The sequence below is a fragment of the Bufo bufo genome, chromosome 6, assembly GCF_905171765.1.
Source record: "Bufo bufo chromosome 6, aBufBuf1.1, whole genome shotgun sequence".
Lineage (NCBI taxonomy): Eukaryota > Metazoa > Chordata > Amphibia > Anura > Bufonidae > Bufo > Bufo bufo.
The window spans coordinates 20,700,124-20,720,339 of NC_053394.1; the positions used below are offsets into that span (position 1 = coordinate 20,700,124).

At 41.7% G+C, this 20,216-nt stretch overlaps 2 protein-coding genes across 10 annotated transcripts in view; one reads left to right on the forward strand and one right to left on the reverse strand.

The window, feature by feature from the left end:
* Positions 1-20,216, forward strand: part of LOC121006028 (M1-specific T cell receptor beta chain-like) — a 961,123-nt gene that overhangs the window by 345,463 nt on the left and 595,444 nt on the right. The gene's annotated exons all lie outside the window — the stretch shown is intronic.
* Positions 13,210-17,009, reverse strand: LOC121004215 (trypsin-like). Its single transcript, XM_040436384.1, has 5 exons — positions 16,970-17,009; positions 16,669-16,822; positions 15,150-15,403; positions 13,997-14,133; positions 13,210-13,359 (listed from the first exon to the last, which is right to left on the reverse strand). Exons 1-5 carry the CDS (start codon positions 17,007-17,009, stop codon positions 13,210-13,212), a joined length of 735 nt encoding a protein of 244 aa, XP_040292318.1.

Below are 20,216 nucleotides of genomic sequence, written 5' to 3' on the forward strand. Positions count from 1 at the left end.
AGAAAGCGCCAAACACCGAACCCGAACTTTTACTGAAATGTTCGTGTTCGGGTCCGGGGTCCAAAAATCTTAAAGTTCGGTATGAACCCGAACTTTACAGTTCAGGTTAGCTCAACCCTATCCACAAGTTTATATAGCAACATTTCAAGGGCCAGTAATTTTGAAAGTTGGCAATTAAGTGCTATGGCCTGTGGGTGGGTATTTGCGCTTGCGTTCAAATGACTGTGGTATGGACATTTGGAAGCCGCACTGGCCAATTTGGACGCTGCATTGCTGCTGATTCATTAGAAGGTCCAGGTGCAGGGCGAGAGGCATCCGGGCCTGCGTCTTGAACAGGGGATTGGACAGCATGTAACACAGGGGAAAAGGGGGAAGTGGTGTGACCCGCAGACCCAGATTGTGGACCTAGGCATTCGGCCCACTTAGTAGGGTGCTTGGATGCCATGTGGCGGATCATGCTGGTGGTGGTGAGGTTGCTAGTGTTCATGCCTCGGCTCATTTTGGCACCACACAGGTTGCAAAGTACCACTCTTATGTCCTCTGCACTTTCCTCAAAAAAGCGCCATATCGCAGAACACCTACCCCTTGCTAAGGTTGATTTACGCATGGGGGTGATCGGTGTAACGGTTGCGGGTCTGTTTGGTGTGGGCCGACTTCTCCGTTTTGCAACCCCACTGCCTCTTCCAGCCTGTTGCGGTGCTGCGGATCCCTCCCCCTCTGTACTGCTGTCCTCGCTCGGCTTTTCACCTTTCTTATGTTGGGTCAATTACCTCATGGTCCAACACCTCCACTTCCTCACTCTGATCATCCTCCTGTCTTGACCTAACCACAACGTTCACCACCATCATCTTCTTGAGAATGTGAAGGCTCCAGAGGTTGGGAATCAGGGCACAATATCTCAGGTCCCTCTTCAAGAGTGCTGGCCGCGAGGGCCAAATCTAATAGTGGAGCTGAAAAGAGCTCCGGGGAATATCCGAGTGTGGGATCACTCGTTTGGCAGGCCTTTCCATGGTGGGAGGAAGGATGATCTGAGTTGGCTGACCAGACTCTTGGCTACAGAGACTGTACTTGGTGGAAGAGTGGGTGGTGCTTAGCCGACTGGAAGCATTATCGTCAGCAAGTCAACCGACCAACTGTTCGCACTGGTCTGACTTGGACAGTGTTGTCGTGCGCCGCCTAGCTAAGTTGGACATGAAGCTGGGTACGGTTTTCTTACTTTTTTTTTTTGGTGCACTGGCAGCAGGCACAGTTTCATTGTGCCCAGTGCCACGACCTCTGCCTGAATCATCAGCATAACGCCCACTTCTCCATCCCTCAGTGCTGGCCTTCTTCATATTTATGGATTTTTTACTGGTTGTGACGCTGTTTTTCTTACTGTCCACAAAAGACAGTTTTCAGATACAGGGCAGTGTATGACAGAGAACAGCACAGATTTTGGACAGTATTTTAGCCACAGATTATTGTAATATGCAGTACAGACACTGTTTTATGTTGTTTATATTTATGACTATATTATTCCCAATATACAGGGAGTGCAGGATTATTAGGCAAGTTGTATTTTTGAGGATTAATTTTATTATTGAACAACAACCATGTTCTCAATGAACCCAAAAAACTCATTAATATCAAAGCTGAATATTTTTGGAAGTAGTTTTTAGTTTGTTTTTAGTTTTAGCTATTTTAGGGGGATATCTGTGTGTGCAGGTGACTATTACTGTGCATAATTATTAGACAACTTAACAAAAAACAAATATATACCCATTTCAATTATTTATTTTTACCAGTGAAACCAATATAACATCTCAACATTGACAAATATACATTTCTGACATTCAAAAACAAATCAGTGACCAATATAGCCACCTTTCTTTGCAAGGACACTCAAAAGCCTGCCATCCATGGATTCTGTCAGTGTTTTGATCTGTTCACCATCAACATTGCGTGCAGAAGCAACCACAGCCTCCCAGACACTGTTCAGAGAGGTGTACTGTTTTCCCTCCTTGTAAATCTCACATTTGATGATGGACCACAGGTTCTCAATGGGGTTCAGATCAGGTGAACAAGGAGGCCATGTCATTAGATTTTCTTCTTTTATACCCTTTCTTGCCAGCCACGCTGTGGAGTACTTGGACGCGTGTGATGGAGCATTGTCCTGCATGAAAATCATGTTTTTCTTGAAGGATGCAGACTTCTTCCTGTACCACTGCTTGAAGAAGGTGTCTTCCAGAAACTGGCAGTAGGACTGGGAGTTGAGCTTGACTCCATCCTCAACCCGAAAAGGCCCCACAAGCTCATCTTTGATGATACCAGCCCAAACCAGTACTCCACCTCCACCTTGCTGGCGTCTGAGTCGGACTGGAGCTCTCTGCCCTTTACCAATCCAGCCACGGGCCCATCCATCTGGCCCATCAAGACTCACTCTCATTTCATCAGTCCATAAAACCTTAGAAAAATCAGTCTTGAGATATTTCTTGGCCCAGTCTTGACGTTTCAGCTTGTGTGTCTTGTTCAGTGGTGGTCGTCTTTCAGCCTTTCTTACCTTGGCCATGTCTCTGAGTATTGCACACCTTGTGCTTTTGGGCACTCCAGTGATGTTGCAGCTCTGAAATATGGCCAAACTGGTGGCAAGTGGCATCTTGGCAGCTGCACGCTTGACTTTTCTCAGTTCATGGGCAGTTATTTTGCGCCTTGGTTTTTCCACACGCTTCTTGCGACCCTGTTGACTATTTTGAATGAAACGCTTGATTGTTCGATGATCACGCTTCAGAAGCTTTGCAATTTTAAGAGTGCTGCAAGATATCTCACTATTTTTGACTTTTCTGAGCCTGTCAAGTCCTTCTTTTGACCCATTTTGCCAAAGGAAAGGAAGTTGCCTAATAATTATGCACACTTAATATAGGGTGTTGATGTCATTAGACCACACCCCTTCTCATTACAGAGATGCACATCACCTAATATGCCTAATTGGTAGTAGGCTTTCGAGCCTATACAGCTTGGAGTAAGACAACATGCATAAAGAGGATGATGTGGTCAAAATACTCATTTGCCTAATAATTCTGCATGCAGTGTATGGGCCTGAAGCGCACAGACGGTACAGAAATGCAATGCACTGCGATTAACATTTTAAACCGCAGACAAGAAAACTGGGTGCTGATTTAGTGAAATTTGTATATATACTGATTTTCAATTTCTCCAAATATATGGGCCTGAAGCACTCAGACGGTATAGAAATGCAATGCGCTGCGATAAACGGTTTCTGCCGCAGACAACAAAACTGTGTGCAGATTCAGTGAAATTTGTATATACAGTATATTGATTTTCACTATATCACAATATATGGCCCTGAAGTGCACAGACAATAGTCTAATGCAGAGCACTGAGATTAATGGTTAAACAGCAATAAAAAAAAAAGTGCAAATATGCATTTTAAATTGCTGCCAACACACACAGTAGTCCTTAAAAGGACTTTTGTGTCTTTGAAACGTCTTTAAAATGAGTAATTTGCAATCAAATTCTCTGTACACTGTCTGTCCCTTCCTAACAGCAGCTCTCCCTGACTCACAATGAGCCGAACCCGCGTGACCGGGTGCGATATAGCCCCCGATGACGTGTTCTGGCCAGCCAATCCCTGTAATGCCAGTAGAAAACATGTCTAATGGCATTACAGTGATGGCAATACCAGCATGTTTATTGGCTGCTTAGAAGGCGCCAAACGTGCGGGGAGGAGACTCGAGCATGGCGCTCGAGCACATGTGGTACTCGGCCGAGCATGCTCACTCATCACTAATAGTAATCAAACACTGATGCAAAATACTGAACAAATACTGCATGCAGGACTTTTTTCCTTGTTGAAAAAATTGATTTCAGATGTAAATAGCCAAAACGGATGCAAATTTAGCATAAGGCCTGTTTCACACGGTCAGTATTTTGCATCATTATTTGAAAGCCAAAAACAGGAGTGGGTCCAAATCACAGAAGAGATGCAAATATTTCTATAACATTTTATCTCTGTTTTGAAACCACTCCTGGTTTTGGCTTACAGATACTGATTAAATACTAACAATCTAAAAGAGGCTTTATGGATGCTCAAAATACAGTCTTTTAGTTTTTTTTGTTTAGTCCTTTTGACGGATCAGAAGAACAGAAAAATAAACAGTGATATGAACACAGCCTTACTCCCACTGCTGCTGCCCCCTCTACCCACTCTGTTATGGGGCCACTATTGTCCCTGTTACTGCCACTGCCACTCTCCCCACTCTGTCACGGGGCCACTACTTGAATCTGTGGGCACTGGTCTGTTAAGTCCACGGTGATAAATTAGACCTGATGCTAACATTGACCTGTAATACTGATGCACAGTAAATCTACAGCTAACAAAAGGGATTAAAAAGCATATGTTTGGACTGACACAAAATGCTTTAAAGGAGTTGTCCGGGTTCAGAGGTGAACCCGGACATATCCACAATTTCCCCATTACAGCCCCCCTGACTCTTCTTTGCCCTGCCCTGAATTGCGCAGGGTAAAGGCATTTTGTGAAGTTCTGTTGACAAATCGGGCTCTCCTTCGGGCTGCCAGGTGGAGGCTTCCTCCCAGCAATGAGCCCAGTGAGGTCACCGGCACTGATGTGCGGGCTTTAGCGCTGCCCTAGCCTGTAAAATGGCTAGGACAGCGCTAAAGCCTGCCCATCAGAGCCGGTTACATCACCGAACACATTGCAGTGTGTTATCTAAAATATAAAGCTGAGTGTATGTGTGTGTGTGTGTATGTCCGCTAAAGGAATCCGCACCGTCGCATTTACAATCACGAAATTTGGCACACAGGTACATCAGGTTTTAGACCAGGTCTCAGCTTTCTAGAGACGTACCGTTCCCAAGATATTCTCAAAAAATGCATTAGCCAATAGAAGCTTGGTCACATGACCCTTATCAGCCAATAAAAGCTCTCAGATCCTCCAGCCTCCACATACACAGTTTTACTCCAGGTTTCTATAACAACCCAGCCATTTTTCTTTACTGCTGTAGGAGAGCTTTAAAAGAAATCTGTCACCAGGATAATCGCTATTGAAGTAAAGCCATGGCCTAATAGCATTTAGTACCTTATTTCAAGATGTGCCTTTGTTCCAGCAATAGATGTTTTTATCCTCTGAAAATCCAGTTTAGTTGGTATGCAAATGAGACAGTAAGGTGCCCAGAGGGGCGTCACTCTTGCAGGAAGGAGCCCAGACATACCCCCTGCCACAATGTGTCCACCCTCAAAAGACTTAAAACCCTGCCCCCAGGTCCCGCTAAGCCATCACCCTGATCCAGTTAGGCCACGCACCCCCTCCCACCCCTGAGCCGTCGGGGATTGAAAAAATGAAGGTAAAAATCAACTTCTGTCAGCTGCAGCGGTGGGAGGGAGGGTGACTTTCTCCCTGCAGCTCACACTCAGACAGCACAGTGCTGCTGTCTTAGAGTGAACTGTTCAAAAGGACACGCCCCCTATTTGGTTAGGCCATGCCCCCTCCCACTCCTCAGCCGACACATTGAAAAAATGAAGTTAAAAATTAACTTCTAGGTCCCGCTAAGCTACGCCCAGAACTGGTTAGGCCACACCCCATCCCACTCCTGAGCCAACGGGGATTAAAAAAATGAGGGTAAAAATCAACTTCTGTCAGCTGCAGAGGTGGGAGGGACAGAACAGTGCTGCTGTATTACAGTGAGCTGTTTAAAAGGACACACCCCTGATCCGGTTAGGCCACGGCCCCTCCCACTCCTCAGCCGACAGATTGAAAAAATAAATTTAAAAATCAACTTCTAGCCCCACTAAGCCACGCCCTGATCTGGTTAGGTCACGCCCCCTCCACTCCTCAGGCGACAGGGATTAAACCCCTGCCCCCAGGTCCCGCTAAGCCATCCCCTGATCCGGTTAGGCCACGCGCCCCCTCCAACTCCTGAGCCGTCGGGGATTGAAAAAATGAAGATAAAAATCAACTTCTGTCAGCTGCAGAGGTGGAAGGGAGGGTGACGTATTTCCTGCAGCTTACACTAAGACAGTACAGTGCTGCTGTCTTACAGTGAGCTATTCAAAAGGACACGCCTCCAATCCAGTAAAGGACACTGTTAAGTGGGCGGGCCCCTGTGGAGGTCACTGTCAAGGGGGTGGTATGCTGTTAGGCCTCTTTCACACTACCATATGGCTATTTCAGTGTTTTGCGGTCCGTTTTTCACGGATCCGTTGTTCAGTTTTTTTGTTTTTATTGCGTTTCCGTTTCCGTTCCGTTTTTCCATTCCGTTTTTCCGTATGGCATATACAGTATACAGTAATTACATAGAAAAAATTGGGCTGGGCATAACATTTTCAATAGATGGTTCAGCAAAAACAGAACGGATACGGAAGACATACGGATGCATTTCCGTATGTGTTCTGTTTTTTTGCGGACCCTATTGACTTGAATTGAGCCACGGAACGTGATTTGCGGGCAATAATAGGGCATGTTCTTTTTTTCAATGGAATGGAAAAACGGAAATACGGAAACGGAATGCATACGGAGTACATTCTTTGCGGAACCATTGAAATGAATGGTTCCGTATATGGACCGTATACGGAACGCAAAAAACGGCCCGCAAGACAGAAAATAAAACTGTACTGTAGTGTGAAAGAGGCCTTAAAGGGGAAGGCTGCTGTAAAGGTCAAAGTTAAGGGGGTGGGCTGCTGTGGAGGTCAAATTTTAAGGGACGAGGCACTGTGGGGGGGGGGTCAGTGTTAAGGGGTGAGGTGCTGTAGATGTCACTGTTATAGTGGATAGTGTTGATATCTTTTAACGACACACACAAACACTAAATGAAATAGATTAAATATACCTGAGCGAAGCCGGGTCCTTCAGCTAGTAGTAAATAAAAGAGCCCTTGCCCTTGCCCTTGCCCTTGAACTACTCCGATACGTATGTCGGGGGGGGGGGGGGGCTGCCTGGGTGAAATAATGGGTATCAATTGCTATACTTTCCCTTTAAGTACAGGGATAAGGTGTATAGCTAAGACCTAACTTTTATTGATAATGCTGCTAATACTTAAATGCTAACTAAATAACTAAATGGTTAAAACTTCCAGCATTCGCTAGCCTTTCAGTGTCAATTTGGAATGCCCTGTCAGGATGTCACCTGACCAGGGTTATCTGCTACTATATGGTTACACACTAGTGCCTAGCTGGCTGCGCGCTGCCAGTATTACATGTGGACACTGTGTGATTGTTAGACACTATAGTAGTAGGCTACAGCGAGATGCACAGTTAAAATTAGAGGCTCACACTGCCCCCCGACATGTTTCGCCGTGTACCGGTGTCTTCAGGGGTTAGGGCAGAGTGTGAGCGTGTCCGCTCGCGGCTAGCCTATAAGACCTTCGCTCGTGACGTGTTTCCTCTGGGTTTCGCTGTGGGGCGTGATTAGGGTCCAGGACTACGGCGGTGATAGGACGCGCTACGAGGCCCCGCCCTCTGACGTAATAAGGATCCAGGACTGAGGCGGTAATAGGACGCAATGCAGGGCTCCACCCCCCTGACGTAAGCATCCTCCCATCCATGTCCTTCTAGTTCGCTTACGTCATTGGGATTCCGCTGCGCATGTCTTGTGCACTTAGAAGTTTTCAGATAGATTTTTTCTGCGCATGTCGGCCGACTTAGTTCCCGGCCCTGCAGATTCCGGTTATGACACTTCATTACGGCGCATGCCCGTGGACTTCGTCGCTAGTACTATCGGGTCGATTCACCATGGTAAGTATCCTGACCTCTTTTGACCAGGTAGGTTCGTCTATGCCAGAATGAGTGTCTGCTATATGTCTCAACATCCTTAGTTGTACAGCCTGTACATTCCCTTATTATTTTATCTTTCCATTTTTCACTTAATGCTCGTATCTGAAAATTCAATTTCTTTCCTTGTGAGAGATAGAAGGGGGGGGGGGGTGCTCATCACTGTACATACTACTGCCCTGTAATCAATAGCTACTTGTTCTCTATGTTATTTTTGCTTGGATGTTCTTCTTACCTATCTATAACCATCCCTTAGGTGCATTCTGCATGCATCCGCTCCTTATGGTGTGTGCTCCCTTCAGCCATGCTGTTTGGCTTCCCCTGCCCTATTTATTCGCCCCAGTGTGCTTGTCCCTTTCTTTTCCTATTTGTCCGGCCCTAATATATGTTTACTGCTCACCATACAATACCTGCTCAGTAGGCAGAATGGTTTTAATGGGATTCATGATATTGTGCCAGACTACCTTTGTAGAATATTATTGTATTAGGCTGGCTCTATTATCCATATATGATGGCATTATTCCCACAGATACTAACCTTCATTATCATATTAACTATTTCTCGGTCTTACCGTCGAGTGGATTGCTCTATTTTTCTTATTTATATCATTTACTGCTAGTTGTTTTGCTTATAATATTTCCGATTTTTGTTTCTTCCTAGATGGGGATCAAACCTACAGGAAGGACAAGTACGTGAATCCTTCATTAAGGCCTCTCGGGGATAGGCTGATAAGCAGGTAAATCCATTTTCTTTCCTCTTGCTGGAGTCTTCTGTCTATATCCCCTTTCCGTGGGCCTGATTTTACCTTCATCAGTCCCCAAAACTTAAAGTCAGTATTTTGGTCCCTATGCTTTTCTCTCATAATGGGTATGTCCGGGTTCAGCTCTTAACCTGGACAACCCCTTTAAATAGACATTTTTTTCTCCACTACTTTATTGGCGCTGCCTCCATTTCTTTATTTTGTTTCACTGAGTAGCCATTTGGACACAGCTCCTGCAGGGGCGCACACTGGTTTTTGGCTTTACTGAAGTGAGCTGTCGGCTGTGACGAATAAATTCGCAACAAATCAAATTTCTTGTTGAAATTTGGCCAAATTAAAATTTTCAAAACTTCGCTCGTCATGCTTGTAACGGAAAATAATGGAATTGATATACCGGAAACCAAACAGAAACTGTTCCGTTTTAATCCATCCTCATATATTCCAATGGTGAGTTAATAATAATGGAAACCAGCATTCCATCAGGTTTCCTTTTTTTTGTTGACAGGACTTTTTTTTTTTCATCCAAAATATCAGAAACCAGATGGAATGCTGGTATCTGTTATGTACTCTCTATTGAACCATAGGAGTGACAGATTAAAACAAATTCCATTATTTTACGTTATAAGCATGTCATAACAGAAAGCTATAATGGAAGTGAAAATGATTATGTGAACCCTTTCCCCACGCCTTTTTAATTAATTTTAACCCCCTCAAAAAAATATAAATTCCGATGACATGGAAACTGAATATATGTAAATGGACGATTGAGGGTTGATGCTAAATTTAACTTTAATAAACACTGGTAGATTGCTGCCACACTGTGGGTATTTCTCCAGTTATTACAGTTTGTACATATGCAGCTTAAATAAATTGAACCCCCCCCTAAAAGAAAAAAAAAAAAGGAAATTGCAACCGTATGGAAAGTGAATATATGTAAATGGCCAAATGAGGCTTGATGCTTAATTTCACCTTAATACACACAGGTAGATTGCTGCAACACCTTGGGTATTGCTGCAGTAATCACATATATATTAAAGGGAACCTGTCACCGGGAGTTGATGTATAGAGCTGAGGACATGGGTTGATAGATGGCCGCTAGCACATCTGCAAGCCCCCATAATTATGTAAAAATAACGATTTGATACTTATGCAAATTTACCTGAGATGAGTCCTGTCCTTGAGATGAGTCAGGGACAGGACTTATCTCAAGTTAATTTGCATATGTATTAAATCGTTTTTTTTACACAATAAAAGCACACAGAGCTATGGGGACTGGGTATTGCGGATGTGCTAGCGGCCATCTAGCAACACATGTCCTCAGCTCTTTACACAAAATCCCGGTGACAGGTTCCCTTTAAATTAAACCTCACAAAAAAAAAAAGGATTTCTGTGAAAATTGGGGGGAAAATTAAAACATTTGCATGGAGGTAGATGCTTTTGAGGTCTGCATTGCAGTACCTGCACTTCTGATACCAGGAGCAGACAGCCACAGCTGCTTTCTTCTCTCTCCCTGGCTATTAGCTGCCCTGCTTGTCTGCCTATATTCTACAAAAGACACACAATTCTTCTTTAGAATCCTAGCCTTTCCCTTCACTCTTCCTGGCAATGAGCTAGGTTGATTCCTTAGTGTAAATCACTGGGTAAAGATAAAGAAAAAGATAGTTCTGGTATCATTATAATGAAAGTATAAACATAACTCTAGCAAAATTAAGGACACTTAACTTTTAATCTACGTCAAATAAAAAAACGCCCTATAATTTTAGACTAACAACAAAATACACACAGGCAATAATATAACCCACAAACAAATGGGCGTGTGGCATCCACTAAATATACCCAATAGTGAAATGTGTTGATATCTGAATAAAGCTGCGATTGATTAGGGTAGTAACAGGTAGTGATGAGCGGCAGGGGTCATATTCGAATTCGCGATATTTCGCGAATATTTTTTAGAATATTCGTCGAAAATTTGCAAATTCGAAAATTCACGATTTTTTTTTACTCAAAAAATCGGAAAGGTAATGATTGTGTAATATGCGAATTTTCGGAATTCGAATTTTCGGATTCAAATTTTTTATTGCGATTTTTTCAACTTACAACTATTAGACAAAGAAGATTATATCACTATATTAGCTAAATTGCTCTATTAGATTTTTTTCGAATATTCTCTATATTGCTATAACTTCGTTTTTTCGAATATTCGTAATATTCTAAAACAAGAATATATAGCAATATAGCGAAAATTCAAAAAAAACGAATATAGAGCAAAATTCGCAAACACTACTACTCTTAAAGTCAAGTATATTGCAGCCTTCTTATTGGCCCACAAGCTAGAAGCAGTGAGGGATCATGTGTACTGATAAAAAAAAAAAAAGAATCGGAAAAAAAAATCACAAAAAAATTAGAATATTCGAAATTTCGAATATATATAACTATATTCAAAATTTTCACGGATTTTCGAAGTACCTATATTCGCGATAAAAATTCGAAATTTGATTATTCGTGATCAACACTAGTAACAGGGACAAAAATAGGAGATCCAAATAGATGACCAGGGACAGCGGAGAAAACAAAACTCTCCCTATGCCCGCCCTTTACGAGTGGGGGGCTCCACCCACTGCTACCCTTTCCTGTCTGGGGGTTAAGTGTAGGGCGGCGCTGACTCCGGCGGCCCTGGAGCGCATGCGATAAGCTGAACAGGAAGCAACTTATGCGTTCCAGGAGACCGGAAGTGAAACCACGGCATGGGCTCCAAGGATCGGAAGCGCCGTCATCACCACCAGCTAACGCGCCAATGCGCTGCTACTTAAAGTTTTCCAGTACCGACATGCCATACTGCCGCAGTATCTATCTGGCAGGAGGCAGTCGTTATGTGGAAGGAGCACATCACCTGTGAGTAAATGGGCTTGTTTTGTGGCTCTCTGTTCTGTCTAACATAATTGTGAGCACATGTATTCATTGAGAGGGTCTGTTTATCTTATAGGAGGTAGCATCTCCCCATTACTATGGGAAGGATGTGATGCAACCAGCTCCCTCTTTTGATGTACCCAGTGTTCATCATAAGGTCTGCCTATCTTTTATAATCCTTTTGTAATGGAATCAGTTCTGAATGTTTTCAGCTATGATCTCCGGATTATGTGATTGTTATGAGCTATGTGTATTCAGCTACTATCCATTATCCCTGGATTAACTGCTCTATTATTATTACTAAGGGATAAGTACATTGTTACTTCTTTTCCTAATTCATCTATTCATTCCCCTCTAGGGTATTTGTCTCTACCTAGGGCTAATTTAGGGCCAGACAGGGCAGGCACGAGGACAGGGAAATCCCACCATCAGAGATTGTCCCTGGGCAAAGGCCTAGTAAGGGCGGGCATAGGGAGAATTTTGCTTTGTCCCTGGTCATCTATTTGGATCTCCTATTTTTGTCCCTGTTACTACCCTAATCAACCGCAGCTTTATTCAGATATCAACACATTCCACTATTGGGTGTATTTAGTGAATAGCACACGCCCAATTGTTTGTGGGTTATATTATTGCCCGTGTGTATTTTGTTGTTAGTCTTAAATATAGGTCGTTTTTTTATTTGACATAGATTTAAAGTTAAGTCTAAAGGGTCCTTAATTTTCTTGGAGTTATGTTTATGATTTCCCACTGTCCCTGACTCCCTAAGATCGTTTTCCTGGTAGACACCATCACACACATCCACGCTCATTCACAGCCCAGCACAGGATGGCGTTCTGCTTGTTCTACAAGGGCACATCCTTGGCTACTCCAGCACTCATTGGCTCATCTAGGCTGTCAGCCTGGGAGCCAATCAGGGCATGCCCTCCCCCCCACCCCCTCTAAGAGTCATGTGAGAACCCTTCTCCTTCTTTCCTAGTGCTTTTTTCCTCCCAAGTGCAGTAGATTCATCCAAAACAAACCTGAAAATCTTTCGGTTTGTCTGCCATCAGAAAAATAGCAAAGTTCGAACCGAACCCAGTTCACTCTGAACTGGTTCACTTATCCTTACTTTGCACTTTCCTCCCCTACTATATGCTATAAACTGAAGAACTGACTTTTTATTGAAATGTGAATTGCACTATAGAAATAAAGGGTTAGTGTTCTATCCACAAAAAATAAAGAAGGAAAATAAATGAAAAATACGGTCAAGCGCATGAAGTCTTAGGGAGTCATTTATTAAACAGAAATACAGTGTTATTTGAGCCGCAATCTGTGACTTCTCCCCGCTCACGCCAGGTCTAAGAATATGGGTGTGGAGTGGGCAGGGATTTTTTTTTCATGTGTAGAAAATGGTCAAAATGTAAGAAAGCAAGTAAGCTATCTTACATTTAGATGTAGAGGTGGATCCGCCGAAGTTATGAAGAGGCCTGCGCGTCCAGGTATAGGGGTTTTAAGACCAGTGTCTAAAACGCCAGTATTAATAAATGTGCCCCTTAGCCTACAAAGAGCAGCTCAAAGGGTAGCCTCCCTGATTACTTTTTTTTTTGCATCATTATAAATTGCTTGACTCAAACATTGATGATTGAAGGTGATGAATCACAAAAAAATTTGATTTATTTTTTTATAATTTTTTTTATTAATTTTTAGAAAGCTAACTGTTACTATGATAGGTGTTAGTATCCAGTAAAAGAGCAACAAATGACAAGAGACACAGAGAAAGATTAGTTGGCAGCCATGGTGCTGGAGATCCAGGAGTTGTAGTTGCAGACCTTGGTGTAGACACCAGGATAGTTCCTGAGGGCACAGCCATATCCCCAAGAGACAATACCTTGGAGCTGTCCATTGCAGACCACGGGTCCACCAGAGTCACCCTGAGAAAATATAGAGACAAGATGTTAGACTTTGAATCATCTGGAGGTAATGAATAATCTGTAGCTCTTGGGGCTCAATACAATCATGTAACATTTATAACAGTTGTGTCTTTCTAATATGGCACAAGGATCTTTGACCGTTTTTAAGCATGACCTGAGTGTGACCTCTGTACTCAATATAGCTACACTTCTGCTCCCTCAAATAGTGTCTCTCAAATATGGCATCTACAAATACAGTGACATTTTCAATGAGCCTCTGTAATGTCTATACCAATTTTTCTAAAGAGGGAAACAATGTGGTAATACATTAATGCCAGAGCAGGATTTTGTCATTGAACATTTTTTTTTTTTTTTAAATCAGTACAATTGGAAAGAAAGAATGTTTTGCCCTTCAAGCCTAACCCTGGTCTAAATCAATCTTTTAAGAATCTGCTATCCCCACATTATTGTTAACTTGCATAATTTAGAGAAACAAGTTTTTGATTTTGTTATGATACATTCATATAAACACATTGTCATGAGAGGTCGTCTTCATGAAATGGGAATAACAGCCTTTCGATGACTATATGTTCTCATAACAGTCCACATTCTACAGTCACAGATCTGAAAGTTAAGAGACGAAAAAAGATCCATTTACCTGGCAGGAATCCTGGCCTCCTTCCATGTATCCAACACAGATCATGTTGCTGGTGATCTCTCCTGGGTAGGCGCTGCTACACTGGGCGGCAGTCAGGATGGGGGCGTTCAGGCACTGCAGGAGGCTGGGCATGTTTGCTAAAAGTAAGTAAATATAAAATATCAGCATGATGTATGTAGATAGAAACATAAAATGATAATTCACAGTGTTTGCACATTTTCTTTGACTTTTAGAGGGGTTTTCTGGAATTTTTTAACTGATAAACTATCCCAATGATGGGTCATCACTCATTAGTATCTGATAGGTGGGAATCCAAAACTCGGATTCCCCTGATGATCAACTGTATAAAAAGGCACCAGCTCTCATATCAGAGCCAAAGCCTTCTCTCTGCTCACCAAGCACAGTGCCGTCCATTGTATAGAACCTATGCTTGGTATTGCATCTCAGTGCATTAATGGGGCTGAGCTGAACTTAGGCCATGTGACCAATGACTAAGCTGTTAGAAGGTCGCGGTGCTATTGCAAGCATCAGTGCCTTCTCAAACAGATGATTCTTGGTGTTAGGCCCACACCGATGAAATATTGATGACCTTTCCGGAGGATAGGTCCTTGGTTTTAAATTCTGGGGAAACCCTTTGAAGCTTTATGCTTCCTGATACAGTATGGTTTCTAAACCATAGCAGTTTGTGGTTCATATCTATATGACACATATTGTTCCACACCCTTAATATCCATTATTCATGGGTCTGTTACTATTAGCTACACATGAATTGTCAGCTGTGTCCAGTGATCCATTTAAGCTTTATATGTGAAAAATATTAAAAAAAGATTTACATTTGATCTAAAATATTATGAGACCTATAAATACATAAAAAATTCTAAACAAACATCTTTTCAACATTTTCTACACCGAGCAATCATTGAGGTCCTAGAAAATGTTTAATGTTTTACTCATTTAAGTCCATTCAAAATGTATTAGATTTGTCTTAAAATGACTTCACTCCTCATCAGCAAACTCCACCTTTGAAGAAACTTCAGCTCATTTGGTGTCAGTAATTCCTACCTCTGAGTAAACTCCATCTTACATTGTGTCAATAACCACTATTCATTTTTGCTTGCCGCTCCAGTAACATTATTGGCAGTACTTGACTTACTTCCACTGCTGAGGGTGTTGCCCCATCCAGAGATCAGACAGCTGGTTCCAGAAGCAGCGCAGCCACCGGGCAGACCAACAGCCTTGACGTAAGAGTTGAGGGTGGCGGGAGAGGCCAACTTGATCAACATGATGTCATTGTCCAGGGTTCTGGAGTTGTAGCTTCCATGTCTGATGACTCTGGCGGAGTTGATGAACTGTTCGGTGCCTTCACTGGAAAAGATGTTGTGTTCTCCCAGTCTGACCTGCATGCTCCTGCAAAAATTAGACAAATCCATGTGTAATCCTAAATTAATTTATTAAATATTATAAAATGCATTAGTGTTTTTGGGAAAATATTTGTGCTTTCCTTCAGAAACAGCACCATAGTTGTCCATACACTGTGAATGGTATAGGAATTTATCTTCACCCAAGTAAATGCCCTGTTTCTTCAGATGTGTGGTGAGGAAAAAATGGAAATCTAATACTTTTCAATGGTTGAACATGGGGCAGCTAATGTCACACATACAGTATATCCATCTGTCTAATACATAATGGTGATAATTAGATGAATCACTATGTATTTGTGGCTCCAGACCTTTGTTTATTATTGTTCTGGATTTTTCTTTATATAAGCAAATTATAGAATACAGTTGGTAGACTCTATTTTCTATAAATGAGACTTGTCCCAGTGAATCAACATTTTGAAGAATCAAAATGTGAAATTAGGCTAGAAGTGCAAGAAGATACTGAAATCTTAGCCATGTGTGATGATAGAGCTTTATCCTTAGTGCTGATGCATAGATGTGTATGAAGTTTACTCTTAACCACCTAATGGAAGATCCCTGTAATAGCTGCTAGGATAGGAGCCCAGAATTATCCTTGTCCTTAAACCCCAATGCCTTGGAGCTACACTCAGTGGCACAATTTATACAAAATGGACTTTATACAGTAAATGCTCTGCTAAAACTAACAGTTTATTATTTAGTACGTAATCCCCTCATTTCTAAAAAAAAAAAAAAAAAAGATTTTTAAATGTGGAAGGATTTTATATTCATATATTGGTAATTCAATTGTGTCCTATCACCACCTTGTAACTGTAATATAAAACTCTTTCTATTCTATAAATTGGCAAAATTATAGAAAACGGGCACAAACATATTTGCTTTCACTGTGCCACATATAAATAACATCTGAACATCATTTTACCTTCTTTCAGTTAAAAGGTTTTTCATTGCTAAAACACTGATGACCTGTTCTTATTATTGGCCATACGTTTTTGATATATTCTGGTTATGACCCCCAGGCCCATTACCAATCGTTAGAGCATTGAAATGCAAATAATTTTTTTAGTCCCACAAAACTTGTCTATTGAATTGTCTCCTTTTTTAGCAACTATTTCTTACAAAGAAAACTAGCTTCTAAACCTGAAATGCTTTCAATGCTTTGGGCGGCTCCACAATATAGAATAGTAACTGATAAAGGCCAAAAGTTGATGTGACGTTGATGGTTTGGTCTTGGTCAAAATTCAGGTAACTTACGCCTTGTAGCAATGGGCAGCAGAGATCACCCAGAGGCTGGTGATCAAAGAACCTCCACAGAAGTGGTAGCCGGAGTTCAGAGATACTGCGTAGGGGACGGAGTAAGCAGAGCAGGTGTAACCTCCTACGATCTTATCATCATCCTCAAAAGCAGCTGTGAAAATACAAGGAGCCATATTATATACAGTCATATACATCATACATGAAAAAGTTAGCTTCTTTCTTTATAGAAAGCTGTAGAAAACTAAAAAGTATCAATGTGAACAATGTATGTATCATAGAAGACAGCCACTGAACTCACCAACTGCTCCGAGGAGCACACAGATCAGGAGGAGTTTCATAGTGGAAATTGATCCAGAACAAGTGTTGAGCGTAAACTACAGACATATATACCCAAGAGCTATCATGATATCACCCCTCTACCCCCTCCTCACTCAAGGGAAAGTTAATTAATATCCGCATAATCTAAACTGTAAAAGGAAAACTGTAGTTGAAGGTTATGTTCAGAATTTTTTTCTGACCTATTTGGTTGATATTTTTGTTACCTTGGGTTTGGATATTTTTATCCTGTAAGGTAAATCAGCATACAATATGTTGTTTTCCTTTAGGTTGTGTTCCTGTAGCTGATAAATTCTATGTGCGTGATCATGTCATGCTTTACATGGGATTGGTTGCACATGTGTCACATTACCATAGACATTCTTATTGTTGTGTTTTATGTGGTAAAACTGAAATCAGATTTTATAATTAGAGTAGTTGCACCTATAATCGTGATTTTATTAGTATGCCTAATTAAAGTAAGATTCTGGTGTTGAGCGAAACAAAGCATCCGAAGCGGAATTCCATCTGATGTTTAGGAAAAATTCAATTCGCTGCAAAGCCGAATTTCTTTGCGCTTCGTGGTAACAAATCTGATATTTTTAAAATGGCTGCTGTGTGTGTTACAAAGTGAAAACGAGAAGCCCAGGAACTCAAAATGACTAATAATGTCAGGCAGCTAGGTAATCAGCAGATAGCCATCGCTTGTGATATCACAGCCCTTTTAAAAGTTTCATCCCGCGTGGTCTCCACCATTTCACTATGAGCTGAGCTTAGGGAGAGATGTGGCAAGTGCTTATGCGCTAAGAATAGTGTTGCAGAAATCTTTTAATTGTAGAATATTGTATAGGGAGGGTACACTGACAGTGTAGGGAGATCATAGGGAGAGTTTTTAGACACTGTAGGGAGAGCATAGAGAGATTGCAAGGACAGTGCAGTTTGAGTGTAATCGCCACGAGCATCTTGTTCACCTGTTGCCACAATCCTAGTTAAACTGGTAATTTATATATAGAATAGCTGTGCCTTAGTATGAAGGGAGGTCAAAAATATTGCCGTCTGCATTTTTTTGAACTGCTTACACATTCGCATTTAATCTCTTAGTTTATATATAGAATTACTGTGTCTCATAATTAATGAGCAGTCTAATAGAGATGGCCTTGCTGCTCTCCCGGCGGTCGTTTTGCGTTGAGTTTTGCTCATTCGCGATTCGCCAAACATGCAAACATATGGCGATGTTCGCATGCGCCATATTCGTTTGCATTGCGCCGAACTTTGACCCATGATGACACATCCATCATTTCAGCACATGGACACACCCCCACCCTATAAAAAGAACCCGATCTGGCAGCCATTTTACACTCTGTCTTTTGAGAGTGTATGGAAAGGTTGCTTTGTGGAGCAGGGACAGGTTGTTAGGGACACCAAACGCTAGCTAATAGGGCCACAAATGTCCTTTTAAGGACTGGTATAGGTATGCTATTGATAGGTGTGACTTACTGAGGGGTGTGAAATACCAATAATATACTTTCTAACATAGAAAGTATATTATAGTGCATTTGTATTGGGCAGCAGTTGTGAGCATTTCTGCTGCGATACCGCGGGTATATAGAGGGACAAGCGTTATTGGAACAACTGATTGCCCCAAAAAAAAAAATTGAGGGTTTCTATATACCTGCTTCCTCTAAATACTGATTGAGGGGTGCGATATACCTCCTTCTACAAAATACTGATTAAGGGGTTCTATATACCTGATTTAGGGGTGCCATATACCTGCTTCTACAAAATACTGATTAAGGGGTTTTATATACCTGCTTCCGCAAAGTACAGATTTATATACCTGCTTACACCAAATTTTGATTGAGGCCTGCGATACATCGGCTTCAACAAAAAAATATGATTTAGGGGTGCGATATACCTTCTTCCAACAAATATTGATTCAGGGGTTCTATATACCTGATTCCACTAAATACTTATTGAGCGGTGCGATATACCTCCTTCTACAAAATACTAATTAAGGGGTTCTATATACCTGCTTCCACAAAGTACAGATTTAGTGGTGCGATATACCTGCTTACATCAAATATTGATTAAGGCCTGCAATACACTGGCTTCAATAAAATATTGATTTATGGTTGCGATATACCTGCTTCCACTAAATACATAGAAACATAGAAACTTAGAAACATAGAATGTGTCGGCAGATAAGAACCATTTGGCCCATCTAGTCTGCCCAATATACTGAATTCTATAGATAGCCCCTTATATGAAGGATGGCCTTATGCCTATCCCATGCATGCTTAAACTCCTTCACTGTATTTGCAGCTACCACTTCTGCAGGAAGGCTATTCCATGCATCCACTACTCTCTCAGTAAAGTAATACTTCCTGATATTACTTTTAAACCTTTGCCCCTCTAATTTAAAACTATGTCCTCTTGCAGCAGTTTTTCTTCTTTTAAATATTCTCTCCTCTTTTTTTCCTTGTCGATTCCATTTATGTATTTAAAAGTTTCTATCATATCCCCTCTGTCTTGTCTTTCTTCCAGGCTACATGTTAAGGTCCATTAATCTTTCCTGATAAGTTTTGTCCTGCAATCCATTTACTAGTTTAGTAGCTCTTCTCTGAAATCTCTCCAAAGTATCAATATCCTTCTGGCGATATGGTCTCCAGTACTGAGCACAGTACTCCAGATGAGGTCTCACTAGTGCTCTGTAGAGCGGCATGAGCACCCCCCTCTTTCTACTGGTGATGCCTCTCCCTATACACCCAAGCATTCTGCTAGCATCTCCTGCTGCTCTATGACATTGTCTGCCTACCTTTAAGTCTTCTGAAATAATGACCCCTAAATCCCTTTCCTCAGATACTGAGGTTAGGACTGTATCATTGATTTTATATTCTGCTCTTGGGTTTTTACGCCCCAGGTGCATTATCTTGCACTTATCAACATTAAATTTTAGTTGCCAGATTTTTGACCATTCCTCTAGTTTTCCTAAATCCTTTTCCATTTGGTGTATCCCTCCAGGAACATCAACCCTGTTACAAATCTTTGTGTCATCAGTAAAAAGACACACCTTACCATCGAGGCCTTCTGCAATTTCGCTGATAAAGATATTAAACAATATGGGTCCCAGAACAGATCCCTGAGGTACCCCACTGGTGACAAGACCATGGTCTGAATATACTCCATTGACTACAACCCTCTGTTGTCTGTCCCTCAGCCACTGCCTAATC